The 15,114-nt window shown below is 44.5% G+C and overlaps 1 protein-coding gene across 2 annotated transcripts; it reads right to left on the minus strand.

Annotated features, from left to right (window-relative positions):
* Positions 1–167: 167 nt before the first annotated feature.
* On the minus strand, positions 168–9,934 carry LOC106811275 (bcl-2-related protein A1-like). 2 transcript variants are annotated; one of them, XM_014814839.1, is made up of 3 exons: positions 9,846–9,934; positions 8,965–9,537; positions 168–2,094 (listed from the first exon to the last, which is right to left on the minus strand). In XM_014814839.1, the coding sequence occupies exons 2-3, from the start codon at positions 9,508–9,510 to the stop codon at positions 1,972–1,974; spliced, it is 669 nt and encodes a 222-aa protein (XP_014670325.1). In that variant the 5' UTR covers positions 9,511–9,537; positions 9,846–9,934; the 3' UTR covers positions 168–1,971. The 2 variants fall into 2 exon arrangements, with proteins under 2 accessions (XP_014670325.1, XP_014670323.1); XM_014814837.1 differs by having other exon boundaries at positions 8,965–9,906.
* Between the last annotated feature and the right edge of the window lie 5,180 nt (positions 9,935–15,114).

A 15,114-nucleotide genomic window follows, 5' to 3' on the forward strand; every position in this document is an offset into this window, starting at 1 on the left:
TAACTCCTGATAATATATATACATTTGTATGCAATACACATGTGCAACATGTATACAATGCGCGTGCGCCATGTTAGCGACAATCTACATCACGTGATCCTTTGTTACTGCATGTAAATATGAAAAAATAATTTGTACTTCCAATTACAATAAAATCTATAGTGTAAAATGATTATCTCCTGGCATATATATAAGCATTTATTACTATACAATCAAAAAATACATTATTACAGATCAAGCTTCTTCCATGAACTTCTGCTATAATATATGTACAGCATTTATATTTAGCACAAATGATTAAATCACTGTTTTTATATCTGAAGGTAGGGTAGGGAAGCTAGGTAAACATCCAGTGTGCGCGTGGGTGCGTATGTATGCATGTAGCTCCTATTTCCTCATAAAAACGGTGTTCAACACGTGTCAACAACGTGCTAACAGAGTTCGACAGTCGTTATGGACCGGATGTTGACTGATTAGCATGGACAGGTTATCAGATTAAAGTGTTGTTTGAGTTTGTAAGATAAAACTGGCATGCACTCGTATAAACACTCCTTATTCCATTATTCAGTGAACCAGAGAGAACAGGCCATAAAATGAACGAAAACTATTTTGACTGGACATTCCAAAGCATTTTCCAATTTACATTTGAATTACATTTCATGATAACAATGCTTCAAACAAAAAACAACTCTATTATCCAATGAACCTCGAACACCTAGCGCACACTCTGCAAATGCCCTGTACATCTGTGCTAACACACAGACTAGCAATCAGCACTAAGGTACTCTTTTACTTGTACGCAACTCTGCCACACTTTCTCATTTACAGATGCACGACTAGTCGCTGCGACTAGCAACAGGTAAGTCAGCCTGGTCTCATGTCCGTGTTGCCTCCAGCAACGCTATTGGTCTTGTCAACTTAAGCAGATTAAAATAGCTGGGTGCGATACTCATGGTTGATTGCACACCGTAGTTATTACAAGGCCTACGACGCAGCAGTTTCTGCTTTTCACTATAGAGCCATGTAGACCTGCTCAAACGCATTCTGCAATATCATCATTGAACAAATATTGAAGTAGCATAGTACGCAATAGTATAGAAGCATGAAATAGTATATAATGCATGTTCAAATAATCTTCAGCAGATACTAGACTAAGACTATCAATTTTAGAATGGCACACCTTATACTTTGTCTGATACAGCCTCATAAAAATTTCAACGCGACTCGGCAGAAAGCTGCATAAGCAATGCAAATACACATTCACGCGAGATACGACTGTTTCTTGGAGCTACAGCAAAACATGCCAGGACTAATATTTACTGTTATATTTACACGAGCAAAGGTGCATGCGCGTGTATGATAGTGTATTTACACGTGTCAAGACGCAAAGGAAGTCATTGCTGAACCTTTGCTGAACCATCCTAAGCCAGAGTTTGCAGAAGCACAGCAATATATTTACTTGGCTTACCTACAACTCACTCTACATGTACTCGCCAATATTTAAACAGAATATTTACAAATCATCTGCCTAGTTTAACTGGACTATGGAGCAAACATACATGCTCTTGCTGCACATGGTAGGTACAGAGACGTTTCTAGGGAGCTATAGCTAGCTTCCCATCTGAACATGGCAGAAAACATCCCCCCTGCTAATAGCTCATTTCACAGCAAGTGGTAGTTAGAGGTAAAGTTTTCCAATGTAACATGCCACGGTTTTAAAAGCACATGGGTCCTGCACCATCTCAGTTCTCCATGGTCTCATCCCTCCATTTCACATAAGTATGCACTGCAGAACTAGCATTTTCTACATGCGCATAAGAACGGACTACAGTACTTACAAGGCACAAGGACCTTATTTACACAATATACACAAGTATGTGAATCGCAGATGTGTAACCAATGTGCATGTTAGATTACTGCAAGCCAAGCTTCTTTTAGAACATATATATATCCTTGTCCACTATCTCAGTATCAGGACTTCGCAAATTTGAAGATGAGTCCAGCTGTTCCAAGGCCGAATAGTGTCCACGCAAGTCCATTCCAAACCTTGTCATCGTCGTCGTGTTTGCTAGCAAATTTCTTCTCGAAAGCATCCTGAAAACATTAAAAGGACATCATTAGAAAATGGTAGTAACCAAGCAGAAACGTGTGAAGAGCGGGAAATGTATTTTTTGGAAAACGATACTCCTGCAACGTATGGTATTATCAAGAGCTAATAATACCTTAGCTCTTGGTAGCTTAAAAGGTATTATTAGCTCTTGGTATTATTGTAGCGAGAAACAAAGCTAAAATGTCTGTATCTTACTATAAATTGGAGATTTTCTGTGTGTGTGTGTGTGTGTGTGTGTGTGTGGACGCGACCTGATGTGTGTGTGTGTGTGTGGTGTAGTGTCCGGGCTACACGCTTTCCGCACGCTCAACGGATCCTCCTTCCAAACTTGTACGAACTTCTACAGTCATGACACGCTGCATGGGGCTATTTTTTTTCGCCCAGTTTCATTTTTTTCACATTCCACGTTCAAAACACCATTAAAATAGTGTAATTTTTATTGCATGCAACATCACAACACGACAAACACCGACGCCCAACCTGATCGGATCTTATATGACTGTTCATATTTTTTTATTTTTTTTATTTATTTTTAGTTTTGCAACAACCTAACGGGGCCATGGACCGGGCTATTGGCTTAGACTAGCCGGTGCCCCCCAGACTGGCCCGTCTTATTTCAGGCCGCAGCCGTTGATCCCATCATTTCTTCAAAATGTTGCTCGAGGCGGCTATTGCTCCCCTAGGTGCGTTGGCCCTTAAATTACAAAAAACAGGGAATTACGAGATTATGGGATTCACTGGGAATTTCGCTTAGTCTGAATTCTGCGGCAACGCAGGACTCCGGACTGCACTTGACACAGCCCTTCCCCGTCCCGTAGCCTTCTCGTTGGCGCCTTGCTGCGTAAGCATGTCATCGTACACATTCGTTGCAAAAAACATTGTCTGGCATCTGAAAGCGCACCGAAAAACCTATAATTAAAAACTGAAACTACCCTAATTACCTCAAATGACTTACTGCCCACCGCATGCCACTCACGATGTTTACTCGGTGACCGCATCTTTTTTTTTCTCTTTGCCCCATCGCACAATCCCCATTGGTTGTATACAAATCACGTGCCTCAAACTCCCTCAAATGGACGCCCCATGTTGTCAAGCCGACACATCCATAACGACATAACCCCAATGACCCGATAGCTCTGAAAACGCCTTAGAAGCCACAGACGACACTGCCTGAAAACTGTCGTTGGATTCGCTCAATCCCATCTGTTTTTAATCTATTTCCTTCGGTTTTCTGATTTTTCTATTGTTTTCATCCATATTTACATGATTTAAAAAAAAAAATAAAATTTTACAACAGTTTAATAACAACAAATATTTTTTTGGTTTTATAGAGTTCGTAGTGTTGTTAGGGTTAGCTTCATTGGGTGGTCACAATGCCACCATAGAACAGGAGTCGAAGGTACCGCGTGATTTATCAACAATGCGGATTGGGAGCTATGAGGCCACAGTGTATATTTTCTCGCGCATATGGCCTGCGTCTCTTATTTATGGCTTGGGCACCATGGGAGTTTATACGCGTTAGGGCTTTTCGGGTAGCAAGCAGTATGGCGGGAATTGTTCCCTGCGTACCAAGCCGCTACGCCGCACCCGCGCGTGTTACTGCCAAACACAACTCATGCACCACGTGTACCTGCACACGTCACGCACGCGCACGCACTTGCACGCGAACGTGTACTGCACACTCTGCCGCGCACACGTTGCGCGACCACGCACTGTGTACACCTTGCCACACGGACCGCACACACCACATGCAGCAATGTGTAAGTTCTCACACGCACCACGCACGCACATGTAAGTCGCACGCTCGCACTCAACGTGTAGCGTGCACACCACTGCACTGTCGTACGTGCACTACATAAACAGTGTTTCTTATTCAGTAACATGTGGTCATTCATATGCTAAATAGTCATGCAGCTAACGCTTTGTCTTTCTGCCAACCACAACACATAAACAAATACATTGTGAGCGGTTCTCTGATCTATAACTGCTGGTGTTCACGTGAACATCGCTATTTAGGCCTGTTTCGCGGTCCTCTCCGCTCATGATGGGGCTGTGTAGTCTTGATATGTGTTGCCTGTAAATTAGATCCCGCTAAAATTCTGGGAGACTGTTCGCTGCTCAGCACATTGAATTTGGCCGCCGCGTCTTCTGCGATACTTGGCGCCAGTGTTTGCCATCCTGAGCAGAAAACAGCTGTCAGTCCTGGCTAGGGCCTATAGGCTTCCTAAAAAGTGCAGGGCCCGCCAGCGAAGCCTTGTAGGCCCTCTGCCAATTTTCGGACGCACAATCTACCAGTACATTAAAACCAGCATTATTCATGTCTTCCTTGTGTTTATTATCATTATCAAACTGGTCCTATAATTCATTAATCCCCTCTGCTGTTTCCTTCCTTTTCGTCGGATGACCTGTTTTATGGCGCTTTCTATTGCTCGCGGGGGCTACACCAATAGGATAACGCCACATCGGTGTTACTATGTAGCTCCTGGGTTAACTACGACCCTGCTCCACGTTGACAGCATGCAGAGACCAGACTGAGGACTGTAGTCTCGGTACACATCGGCGCCTTCTATCTGGCGGCTGGCCGGCCAGAACGTTTTTGAAAAAATTATAAGCTCTGAGATGCAATTTAGCAGCCATTTCACGGGCTACTCAATACATATACAACTAGCAACACTTTTGGCTGGCAAAAGGGAAAACCCATCTACACCTACACCTCCATCCTTATGTAAAAGATTCTTACGCCCTACTGGTAAAATTTTGATCGGGCACTGGCGGAATTCTGCGTCTGTTGCTTGAGGTGTGTCAAATTAGCTAAATGTATTTTGCTAGCACATACAGCTCTTTACTACGGAAAGCTTTCTATTTAGCTAATCTCTGTATATCACAAATGTATTATAGTTTTGTTCAAACGGTTAAAACATGATGACCACGGCCTTAAACCTGAGTGGTGCGGACGAGGCCTGTATAGCTGCCTTGCATTGCTAGTAAGTATAATACGACGGTGCTTTGCAGCTTAAAACAACTAGTGACTTAATGACATTGTTGTGTACAAACTTGAGACACACTTATTATTTACATACTTTACTTGTACAACTTCGAACATGAGTATATTACCTAAATCTTCTTAATTATGTATTATTAAAACAGCTATACTGATCGTTTCGTAATAACTACCAGAGTACCAGTCATACTTTATTGTTTACATCCAAACGTGAAATGCGCGGGGATGTGAGAATTACTCCACAACCTAGCGCACGTGAACAGTGAGCGTGCTGCACGACCCGTGCACGTAAATAAACCCTGGCCAACACAATGTAAAAGGTTCGCTACCACTGGCCAAAAGTAAGCTCCACCCACTTCTTATCGATTTTTGGTATGCCAACGCTGCTACTGGATTCAGGAACCTGTGCTAACCTGTGCGTCCGAACATCCCACGCACGTTTCTTGAATGCCAACTAAAGTTGATTGCAGTGGGCGAACGCATTGTTTACATGTATGTCACGGTTTATCACGGATTAGTTTTCAAATAAATATGCCTGGAAGTTAATATGCATGAACAGATTTCTACAGGTAACAGTTTCTCAGTGTTTCGAATTTTCGGTGATCAAATAGCTGTAGGATCAACAGGCCTGTTTGATCAAGAAGCTGTAGGCCCGGCATCGAAACTGCCGGCGGCGGGCCGACGGGCCGGCGTGAATTTCGAACACTGTTTGGCGCACGGATCAATAGCTGCCAGCGCGTGATACTTTCGTAGGACGTTCCCGCGGTCGCGTGCGCCTTGCCGCCGAACTGCACGCAAGATTCGCGCTTAGCGGGCAGGATCAACACCTCTCAGGCGACGCTTCTCTGGTTTCCGGTCTCTCATCTGGTTACAGTAAATTGATGGGGACAATTGGTAACGAGTAACAGCAGTGCTCATGAGATCATGTATTTATGGCACTACCATCTATCTAAAATCGTTTGCACTGAGAATGCCTGATGAACGTTGTTTTGCAGATTGCATCCACTTGTTTCCGTTGTATAAACCAATATAATGAAATCAATTCACGGAATGCAAGCATTGATTTAACTGCAATGATGCACACAACGTCCATGAACGCACTGTATACCCCAAAAACAGGAACTGACAACTTTCCGCATTTAAGTTACACAAGCCAGTTAGTTGGAATTCCTACCTATATGCCCCCATCAACATTAGGATTGGCAGAGCGTGCACTTTACATACATGTAACATTACCCGTATGTACCATGTACTGTAAAAACTTGCTCTACAGCTTTTGTAAATCCTTGTACGAACTGGTGGTTTCACTGGTTTGTCACGGTTGTGTTACGCTAGCTATGTTACTGTGGCATGCACAATGGCTAGCAGTACTGTAGCGCACTACCAGTTTGAATCAGGTCACGTATATATCTCACGAGGCCACTCTCAAATTCTTTCTCAATTCTCGTTTGTTGTACATAGTAACTGTAACCCAACCCAACTTTTCAGGGTTGGGTAAATAGTCAAAGAAAATTTTCAATTAATCAAGGAACTCAACTATTTAATTATATTAGTTAAAAGAATTGACAAACTGATAAAAATTGGTTTGCTTCTAGTGAAGAACTCATGTTATTTGAGTTGATCATGGATTCTGGTCAAATGTTTCGTTATATTGTAGTACATTACTATTTTTGCAGTATAACTTGTTTGAAACGACTGGTAAAGGTAAAACAATCTAATAAACAAGAACATAAAAACATAAGAGTTTACAGGAGTGGGAGACTGACATCTCAACAAATAACAACCTACCTTGCATGTCATCTCTTTCCTGCTATTATGTTCCAGTTTATTAGATTGTAATATCAAATAGCAAAACAAAAATTTCGAATGTGTTATAATCCCCCATGGATCCAGCCCAGTGTTGCAATGATTTTTAAGTGTACCTTAATCACTTTACTTGTACAGAAAGTATTGTCGTTTTTGTATTATATTTTTCCTTTGTTGTATAATGCTGTTTTGTACTTTATTACTAGACTTACTATTTGAACCATCTCCATTAAAAAGACTGTCTTCAGTACATGTGTTTGGGTTTGAATTACATGCAATAAAGATTTAATAATAATAATAATAATGGCAACTGAAGCAGACTTTGATAAAGTAACTTGCTCAAGGGCATAGCGGCAGTGACAACGGTCCGACTTGAACTCAAAGACTACTACTGCTCCCACCACAGGTACAAGGGTACATCTTACCTAGATGCCTAGAACACCGGTTCAGCATCCCTAATCATAAATATCATCAACATCATACATCGCCACCATAGCTCTAGAACTATAGCCCTCCGCCCCGCCGCAGGGCTATAGAACATACTATGGCAATTTCCAGGGAGTAAGCATACAACTTTTTTGCAGTTAATTACTTAGAACTTCGGTATGCCAAATAAAGCACATTCTCTGCCGCACAAATGTCTTAAAGGGACAGTAGCCTCTAGGATTTTACTGCATACAACTGTACTTACTGTATAACAAATCGTCTATACCACCACGTATTTGTTACCAGATACCTAATTTAATTGTTATAATTAATTACACATCAACGCTACGAAATTTGAACGGCGCCATGACACCCGCGACCGTGCTGCCACCCCGAAAAAGTTGCGTATTTGACCATTTATTTTGCACGTTACAGACCGAGGGCTAATCACAAAAGTGCAATTATATTTATACCTAAATGCTATTTAACCGAACGATATTCATTTTAGGGCAAATTTATCCATATTATAACTGAAACTATATGTCGTTTATAAGATATTGCAATCCTGCTTTTAAATGAATAAATAAGAAACACCCTCGGTCTGTAGCCCTTGGCTGGAAAGTGGTTTTGCGCAACTTATCAGATCGTTCGCTTTGAGTGGCGCCACCGTCGTTGTAATCAAATTGTAGTCGTTAGTTTTAAAACATTTTTTAAAAATATTTCTAATGGTGATTGAACCATGAAACTTTTTATGTAGCGTAACTATAACCTAAATTAGCTGAAAATAACCCTAGAACCTAGAGTAAACTCTCCCTTTAAGTTACTATAAACACTAAAATTAAACCGCAAACTAACGCTTAAATGTTGTACTTGCTATATTACTTGTCGACGAAGATTGTTTACCAACTTGTAACCGCCATTTTTCAATGTATTTCCAAGTGGAGGGGTGGGCAGGTTGCACGCGGATGCAAACCGCCATTTTTCGTTGTGCAGCGCGAGCGTGGTTTGCAACCACGTGCAGCCTGCCCACCCCTCCACTTGGAAATACATTGTGCCCGCTCACTAGCGAAAAATGGCGATTACAAGTTGGTAAACAATCTTCGTCGACAAGTACCGGTAATATAGCAAGTACAACATTTAAGCGTTAGTTTGCAGTTTAATTTTAGTGTTTATAGTAACTTAAGACATTTGTGCGGCAGATAATGTGCTTTATTTGGCATACCGAAGAAGTTATTAACCGCAAAAAAGTTGTCTGCTTACTCCCTGGAAACTGCCATAGTATGTTCTATAGCCCTGCGGCGGAGCGGAGAGCTATTGTTCTAGAGCTATCGCCACCATAACTTCAATCTCATTAAAAATCGACATCATGTATGTATTGGTAACCTAAATGGAAACGACATCAGAAATGAAAATCTGGTCGCAACTTTCCAAACACCAACCCGATTACCAGCGCAGTAGCATAAACCTAATCAGGGCAGTGTTTGGAAATTTATGACCATATTTTCGTGCACAATCCTAGTTTGGGACAGCGCAAATGTGTTTTTCACAAGTGTGCTAAACTAGGATTGGGCATCTTCATTACCGACCCCGTTCCAAGTGTCAAGTGTGTGATAATACCTACCCAACCGCCATTTTTCCGAATCCAACCTCCAAGTTCAGTTGACGTATACTCTGCCAAACTGGTGACAAGTGCCTCTGTGTCTATATTTTTTGCTTTGCAATACTTCGCTATTTTCCCAGCAAAGGAATGCAGGGCGACAATTCGTCCCCAGTTGACTTTTCCATCACTGAAGACCTGCTGCGCGATGTTGCCGATGACTTCGTGACTGTGGTTTGCCAAGCCATTTTTCAGTATGCTCATGACAAACTCCGAGAACTGCATTTCATGTTTACTGAGTATCTCATCACACAATCTCAGCATCGTCTTGCATGTCTTGTCCGGAGCCTCGCTAGCTTGCAAACCTCCCTTGTAGTAGTCGATGATGAAACGGGAAATCACGAGCTCCTTGTTCGGCGACCAATATCTATGTTCTGAAACGTGCGATCGTTTCTTGTTTCCTGCGTGTCCACAGAACGACGTATCCCTAGGTTCAACTTCAGTGTCAGTGATGCCACTGTCACTAGCCCTACTAAACACTTCAGAGTCACAGCTTGCTACAGTCGTCATTGTACTGCTTGGTATGCGAAACAAGCCCTGACAGCAGAATACAGAGAGCAGATTATGTATATGTTGTGCTCAGCAACAGCATAGATAGGCACTGCGTACCGTACCACAAGCCACCGCACCGAGTAGTAGTACTAGTAAAGTAAACACTTCCAGCGCCGCAAATGACTCACAAATTTCTTGGAATCGTGACGTCTGACCATATACGTCTGACGATATCAAATGCAATTATCAATGTCAATGACTCAATACTCGACAATAGTGCAAATGCAAGCAATAATTAAACGTATTTAACCATTATTATTCCGTGAAAACTTTAGACAAACAACATCAATCACCTTTTGGCGTTGTATTTCGCTTTGTCAACACACCAACAACAAAGATAACCCAAAATGCAACTGCAAGGTCTGTAATGGCGGCGATCCGCCATTGGCCGAACATGATATCATGTCTAAAAATAACTAATCGTCGCTAGCCTCTTGTTTGGCGTGTTCCAAATTTACCAGAGCATATAAATCACGGTGATTTATATCTATATGCTCTGATATAACCTCAAAAATATTAGTCTTCAAAGTCCAAGGTTCCTATATCGAAGACGGAAAGAGACAAAGTTGATCAAATAGACAGATCAACACTGCAGATCGCAGTAGAAAATACCTCAAATTTGCAATTAACTAAAGGTGGTGAACAACAGTAGATCGCGTCCATAGGCAGCAGGCCTGAATAAGCATCGAACAGATATTAATTAAAAAATACTCACACTGTTACTTCGCTTACACAACATACACTTTATTCATGTTAAATAACTACAGATTCATGCTCTATGCTCCGCTCGAAACTATTGCAGGCTCTATGATGCGAATTTCTACAAAGTTGTCTGACCACATTTGATCCACAAAAATGGCCGACCGGCGACCATGGCTACGCCACTAGCTGGAATGGCACAATTACACAACAAGACCAATTTTACTTCTAATGCTTTCTAGACGTCCACGAGGCATCTAACTTGCGTGCATAATGCAAATTATTGCAATCTAGTGCCGAATTTCAGCGAAAAAAAATGCCAAAACAGGGGCGTGTACAGGATTTGTACCAGGGGGGGTCTAACCGTAACCTAAACCTGCAAGCACGCGAAGGGAGGGGGTCTGGGGGGCCCTCCCCCACAAATTTTTTGAAATTAGACCCCCTTAGATGCGTTTTCTGCGCGAGCAGGGGGGGGGGTCCGGACCCCCTGGACCCCCCCCTGTACACGCCCCTGCAAAAAAATGCATTTTCTAGAGACGAAATAGTTGAACATCCGTCCATCCATCCAGCCAGCCAGCCCGGCCCCCCACTCCGAGGTCGGGGCCGGCAGCCAGCCCATTCATCCATTCTTCCATTCCACCCAACAAAACTCCCGCCCACCACCCGATCCATCAGTCATCCAGTCTATTCCATTCATCCATCCATCCATCCATCCATCATCCATCCATCCAGTCCATCCATCCATCCATCCATCCATCCATCCATTCGATCCATCCATCCTCCATCCCATCCATGCCATCCATCCATCCATCCATCCATCCATCCATCCATCCATTCATTCCTCCATGCACCCATCCAGCCATCCACCCAATCAACTATCCACCAGGCCAAAACGCGGCTAAACTCCGATTTAAATAACTCGGATGGAATAGAACCGTAGGTCAAAAAGAAGATGGCTATAGGGTTTATCTCCAGCATCAATCGTGGGCTGAGCCTTCTACAGGAGATATAAGAAATAAAAGGGGGTGACCCAGACAGAAATAGGGTGGGTTAGATGAACATGGTAAAACAAAAGTTACAAAACCTTGGGGGTTTGGAGCTATTTATATGGACCATGAGCGGCGACAGATATGAAATAAAATTCAGTAATATACGACTCATTACCAAGACTAGACAGCGTTATCAGATTATCAAGGCGCGTACTTGTTTGTATTTGGCGGCGTACGTCCACACGTGTGCGTGTTTACGCACTCGAGCGCGCGCGCGTATGGAAAGATTTGTACAAAAAACATAAAACCACTGAGGCAACATATAAGCATTAGGATTACGCTGGTAACAACTGGTTTTTAAGAGACTAATTCCAAGTTATAGACCCGGTTTTATAAAAAGCCTTAAAACTAGGTTTACGCTCTTCCCTTTAAGTTTAAAACCCGGATTTAAGCTCTTAATACCTAGTTTTAGGCGTAAAAACTATGGTTTTTAGACCCTTAAAACTAGTTTTAAGAGCATAATTCCAAGTTTAGAGCTCAAACCGGGTTTTAAGAGCTTAAAACTAGGTTTTAAGCTTCGAGGAATTTAGCTTCGATTGGCTAGTCATTGCTTATTGCTGTGTTCTGCGGTTGGGACTTGCGATACAGTTCCTGGCACAGAAAACGAACAAGGAGGGAGCAGAGAAGCTCGTGGGGAGAAAAGGAGGGGGAAAAGGGGGGTGGCGGGGGGGGGCTGGGGAAGAGGAAAATGAGAGAAGGAGGGGTGAGGAAGGGAGCTGGTGGAGGAGGAGGGGGAGAAGCGAGAAAGCCTGTGTGGAGAAGGAGGAGGGGAGAAGCTGGTGGCGAGAAGGAGGAAGGGGAGAAGGCAGAAGGTGGTGGAGAAGGAGGAAGGGGAGAAGGAGGGAGAAGGAAGCTGGTGGAGGAAGAAGAGAATAAAGGAAAAGCTGGTGGAGAAGGAGAAGGGGGAGAATGAGGAAGGGGAGAAGGGAGAAGGTGGTGGCAAAAGAAGGGGGGAGAAACTGGTGGAGAAGGAGGAAGGGGAGAAAGGAGAAGCTGGTGGAGAAGGAGGAAGGGGAGAAGGAGGGGGAGAAGGAAGAAGGAAAGAAGGAAGGGGCGAAGGGAGCTGGTCGAGGAGGAGGGGAAGAAGGGAGAATCTGGTGGAAAGGAGGAGGAGAAAAGCTTGGGTGGGAAGGAGGAGTGCGGAGAAGCTGGTGGAGAAGGAAGAAGAAAGAAGGAAGGGGCGAAGGACTGCGTCGAGAAGGAGGGAGAAGGGAGAAGTGGTGGAGAAGGAGGAGGGGGAGAAGCTGGTGGAGAAGGAGCAAGGGGAGAAAGAAGAAAGCTGGTGGCGAAGGAGGAAGGGGGAGAAGGTGGGGGAGGAGGGGGAGAAGCTGGTGGAGAAGGAGGAGGGGAGAAGGAAGAAGTGGTTGAAAGGAGGGGGGGAAGTGGTGCGAGAAGGAGAGGAGAGCTGTGAGAGAAGAAGGAAGTGGGAGAAGGAGGGGAGAAGGGAGCTGGTGGCAGGAGGAGGGGAGAAGCGGGCTGTGTAGGGAGAGTAGGGCAGAAGAAAGGGCAGAAGGGATCGAGAAGGATGGGGAGAAACGCTGGTGGAGAAGGAGAAAGCTCGGTGGAGAAGGAGGAGGGAAAAGGGAGGAAGGTGGTGGAGGATCGAGGGGGGGAGAAGCTGGAGGTCAGAAGAGACCTTTAAGCTATAAAACTGGGTATTTAGACCCTTTAAACGAAGTTTTAACGGTCTTTAAAACCCTCGGTTTTAAGGTCTAAAACCCAGCATTTAAGGTTCGTAATACCTAGTTTTAGGGCTCGTTTAATTCTTAGTTTTAGAACTGAAACCGCTTTTAATATCTTAAAAACCGGGTTTAAGGTCTAAAACAAGTTTTATGCCTTAAAACTAGGTATTAGAAGCCTTAAAACCCGGTTTTTAGAACTTAAAACCTAGTTTATAAACCTTTCAAAACCCTGGTTTAATGACCGGTTTTATGGTCTAAAACTAGGTTCTTAATGACATTAATGTATTCATTAGTCTGTGGCCGACCACTTCCGATCAGCCTGTATACATAATAACAGGAGCCTAAATAACGACAAAGCATTCATTATCATTTTGTCATTATTCAGCTCCTGATAATAACACGGAGTATCACTCCTGATAATAAAATGCGTTACAACTACTAGTTAGACCATTAGATTACCCATAAGATATAGAGAGATATATAAGAATATAGATATAGGTGCGAGGCAGACAGCGGGACTTTACCACATCCGCGGAGCTCGTATGGCGCTGAAAACAACAGCCTGGTCTTCCGTGAGCAATTACATGTATGCAACCCCATTTCAAACCAAAAGCATTAATAATTTCCTTGCATATATAGCCGCAACTTAGGTAGTCGGCCTGTAGGTTGTCACAATCTATATATTGTACAAGATAAGAAAAATATTTTTTGAGATGCCTTACACAGGGTGATTAAGTCATAACTCATCGTGCATATGTGCTGGACTGCCCACTTAAATGTAAATGATAAAATGAGTAAATCTAAATGGTACGCATGTGAGTTCGTCAAATTCTCCAACTATTTGTTCTGATCATTTACGTGGCAACCGGTAAACTACGTATTTTTATAACTGCGGTGTGTTGTGCCGTGGCGCGCGTGCGTCGTGTGCGTAGCGTGTGCGTGTGGGCCCATGCGTCTCTTGTGTGTTGCGTGTTTGTGAAGTCCTTGTGTTGTGCGTGCTCGGTTGTGCGTGTCTATGCGTGTGCGTGTCAGTGTGTCACTGCCGTTGTGTGCGAGTGGTCAGTGCGTGGGTGGTGTGAGTGCTGTCACTGTGTGTACGTGTGCGTGGTGGTGATGTTATGCTGAGGCGATGTACGTCGTGCGCTGCCATGTACGTGCGTGGCGTGTGCGTCCTGAGTGGTTCACTGCGTTGTGTGTGTTCGCGTGCGCCCGCGTGCCGTGCGCGGCTTGTTGTGCGTGTGCGTTGCGTGCGTGGGTGTGCGCCGCGTGCGTGATTTGATGTGTTTTGTGTGTGTGCGTGTGCGTATGCGTTGTGCGTAGTGCGTCGTGGTGTGCGTGTTGCGTGTGCGCTCTGTGCGTGAAGCATGTGTGTGAGTTGTGTCACTGATTGTCGAGCGCGATCTTGTGCGTGTGAGTGTGTCACTGTGTGTTCCCGTGTGGCGTTGTGAGTAGTTTGTCGCTGGTGTTGCGTCGCGTGTGTTGGTGGCGTGCGTCGTGCGTGTGCGTGCGCGTGTGCGTGTGTGTGCCAGTCAAACTGCTTAGTTGCGTTGCCGTGCGTGTGCGCGCGTCGTTTTTGCTGTGTCTTGTTGTGTGCGTAGTGTGGCGTGCGTCGTTGCGCGCGTGCGTGGTGCGTGTGCGCTGATTCCCCTAGTGCGGTTGCTGTGTCCTTGTGGTGTGCATGTGCATGTGCGTGTGAGTGTGTCACTGTGCGTTGCCGAGTGCGTGATGACGTGTGCCTGTGAGTGCTGCAACTGTGGTTTGGTGTCCTTGCTGTGTGCGTGTCGCGTATGTGCGTGCCGGTCGCGTTGCGTGCGTGTGCCTGTGCGTGCGTGCTGTGCGTCAACCACTACGGTGTGCTGTGTGCTATTGCGTGCGTGCGTGCGTACGTGCGTGTTTCGATTGTGGTGTGCGGTGTGCGTTTATGCGTGTGCTGTGCGTGTGAGTGCTGCTCACTGTGTGGCGATCGCCAGACGCCTGTGGTTGTGACGTTGTCGGGTGCGTGCGCGGTGTGCCGTGTGCGTTGTGAGTGTGTCACTGTGTGCGTGTTGAGGTGTCACTTGTGTGCGATCCGTGTGCGTGTGCGTGTGTGTGTGCGCAATGTGTAATCTTGGACTTTGTTTTGTTCACGAGAG

The sequence above is a fragment of the Priapulus caudatus genome, unplaced genomic scaffold, assembly GCF_000485595.1.
Source record: "Priapulus caudatus unplaced genomic scaffold, Priapulus_caudatus-5.0.1 Scaffold522, whole genome shotgun sequence".
Taxonomy (NCBI): domain Eukaryota; kingdom Metazoa; phylum Priapulida; class Priapulimorpha; order Priapulimorphida; family Priapulidae; genus Priapulus; species Priapulus caudatus.

What these genes read in the sequence shown, in the direction of transcription:
- LOC106811275 (XM_014814839.1), bottom strand. Translation starts at nt 9,510, where the DNA reads ATGACGACTGTAGCAAGCTGTGACTCTGAAGTGTTTAGTAGGGCTAGT. An exon ending in TTCGGAAAAATGGCGGTTGG is followed by an intron (nt 2,095 to 8,964) that starts GTAGGTATTATC and finishes TAATGTTTTCAG; the next exon opens with GATGCTTTCGAGAAGAAATT.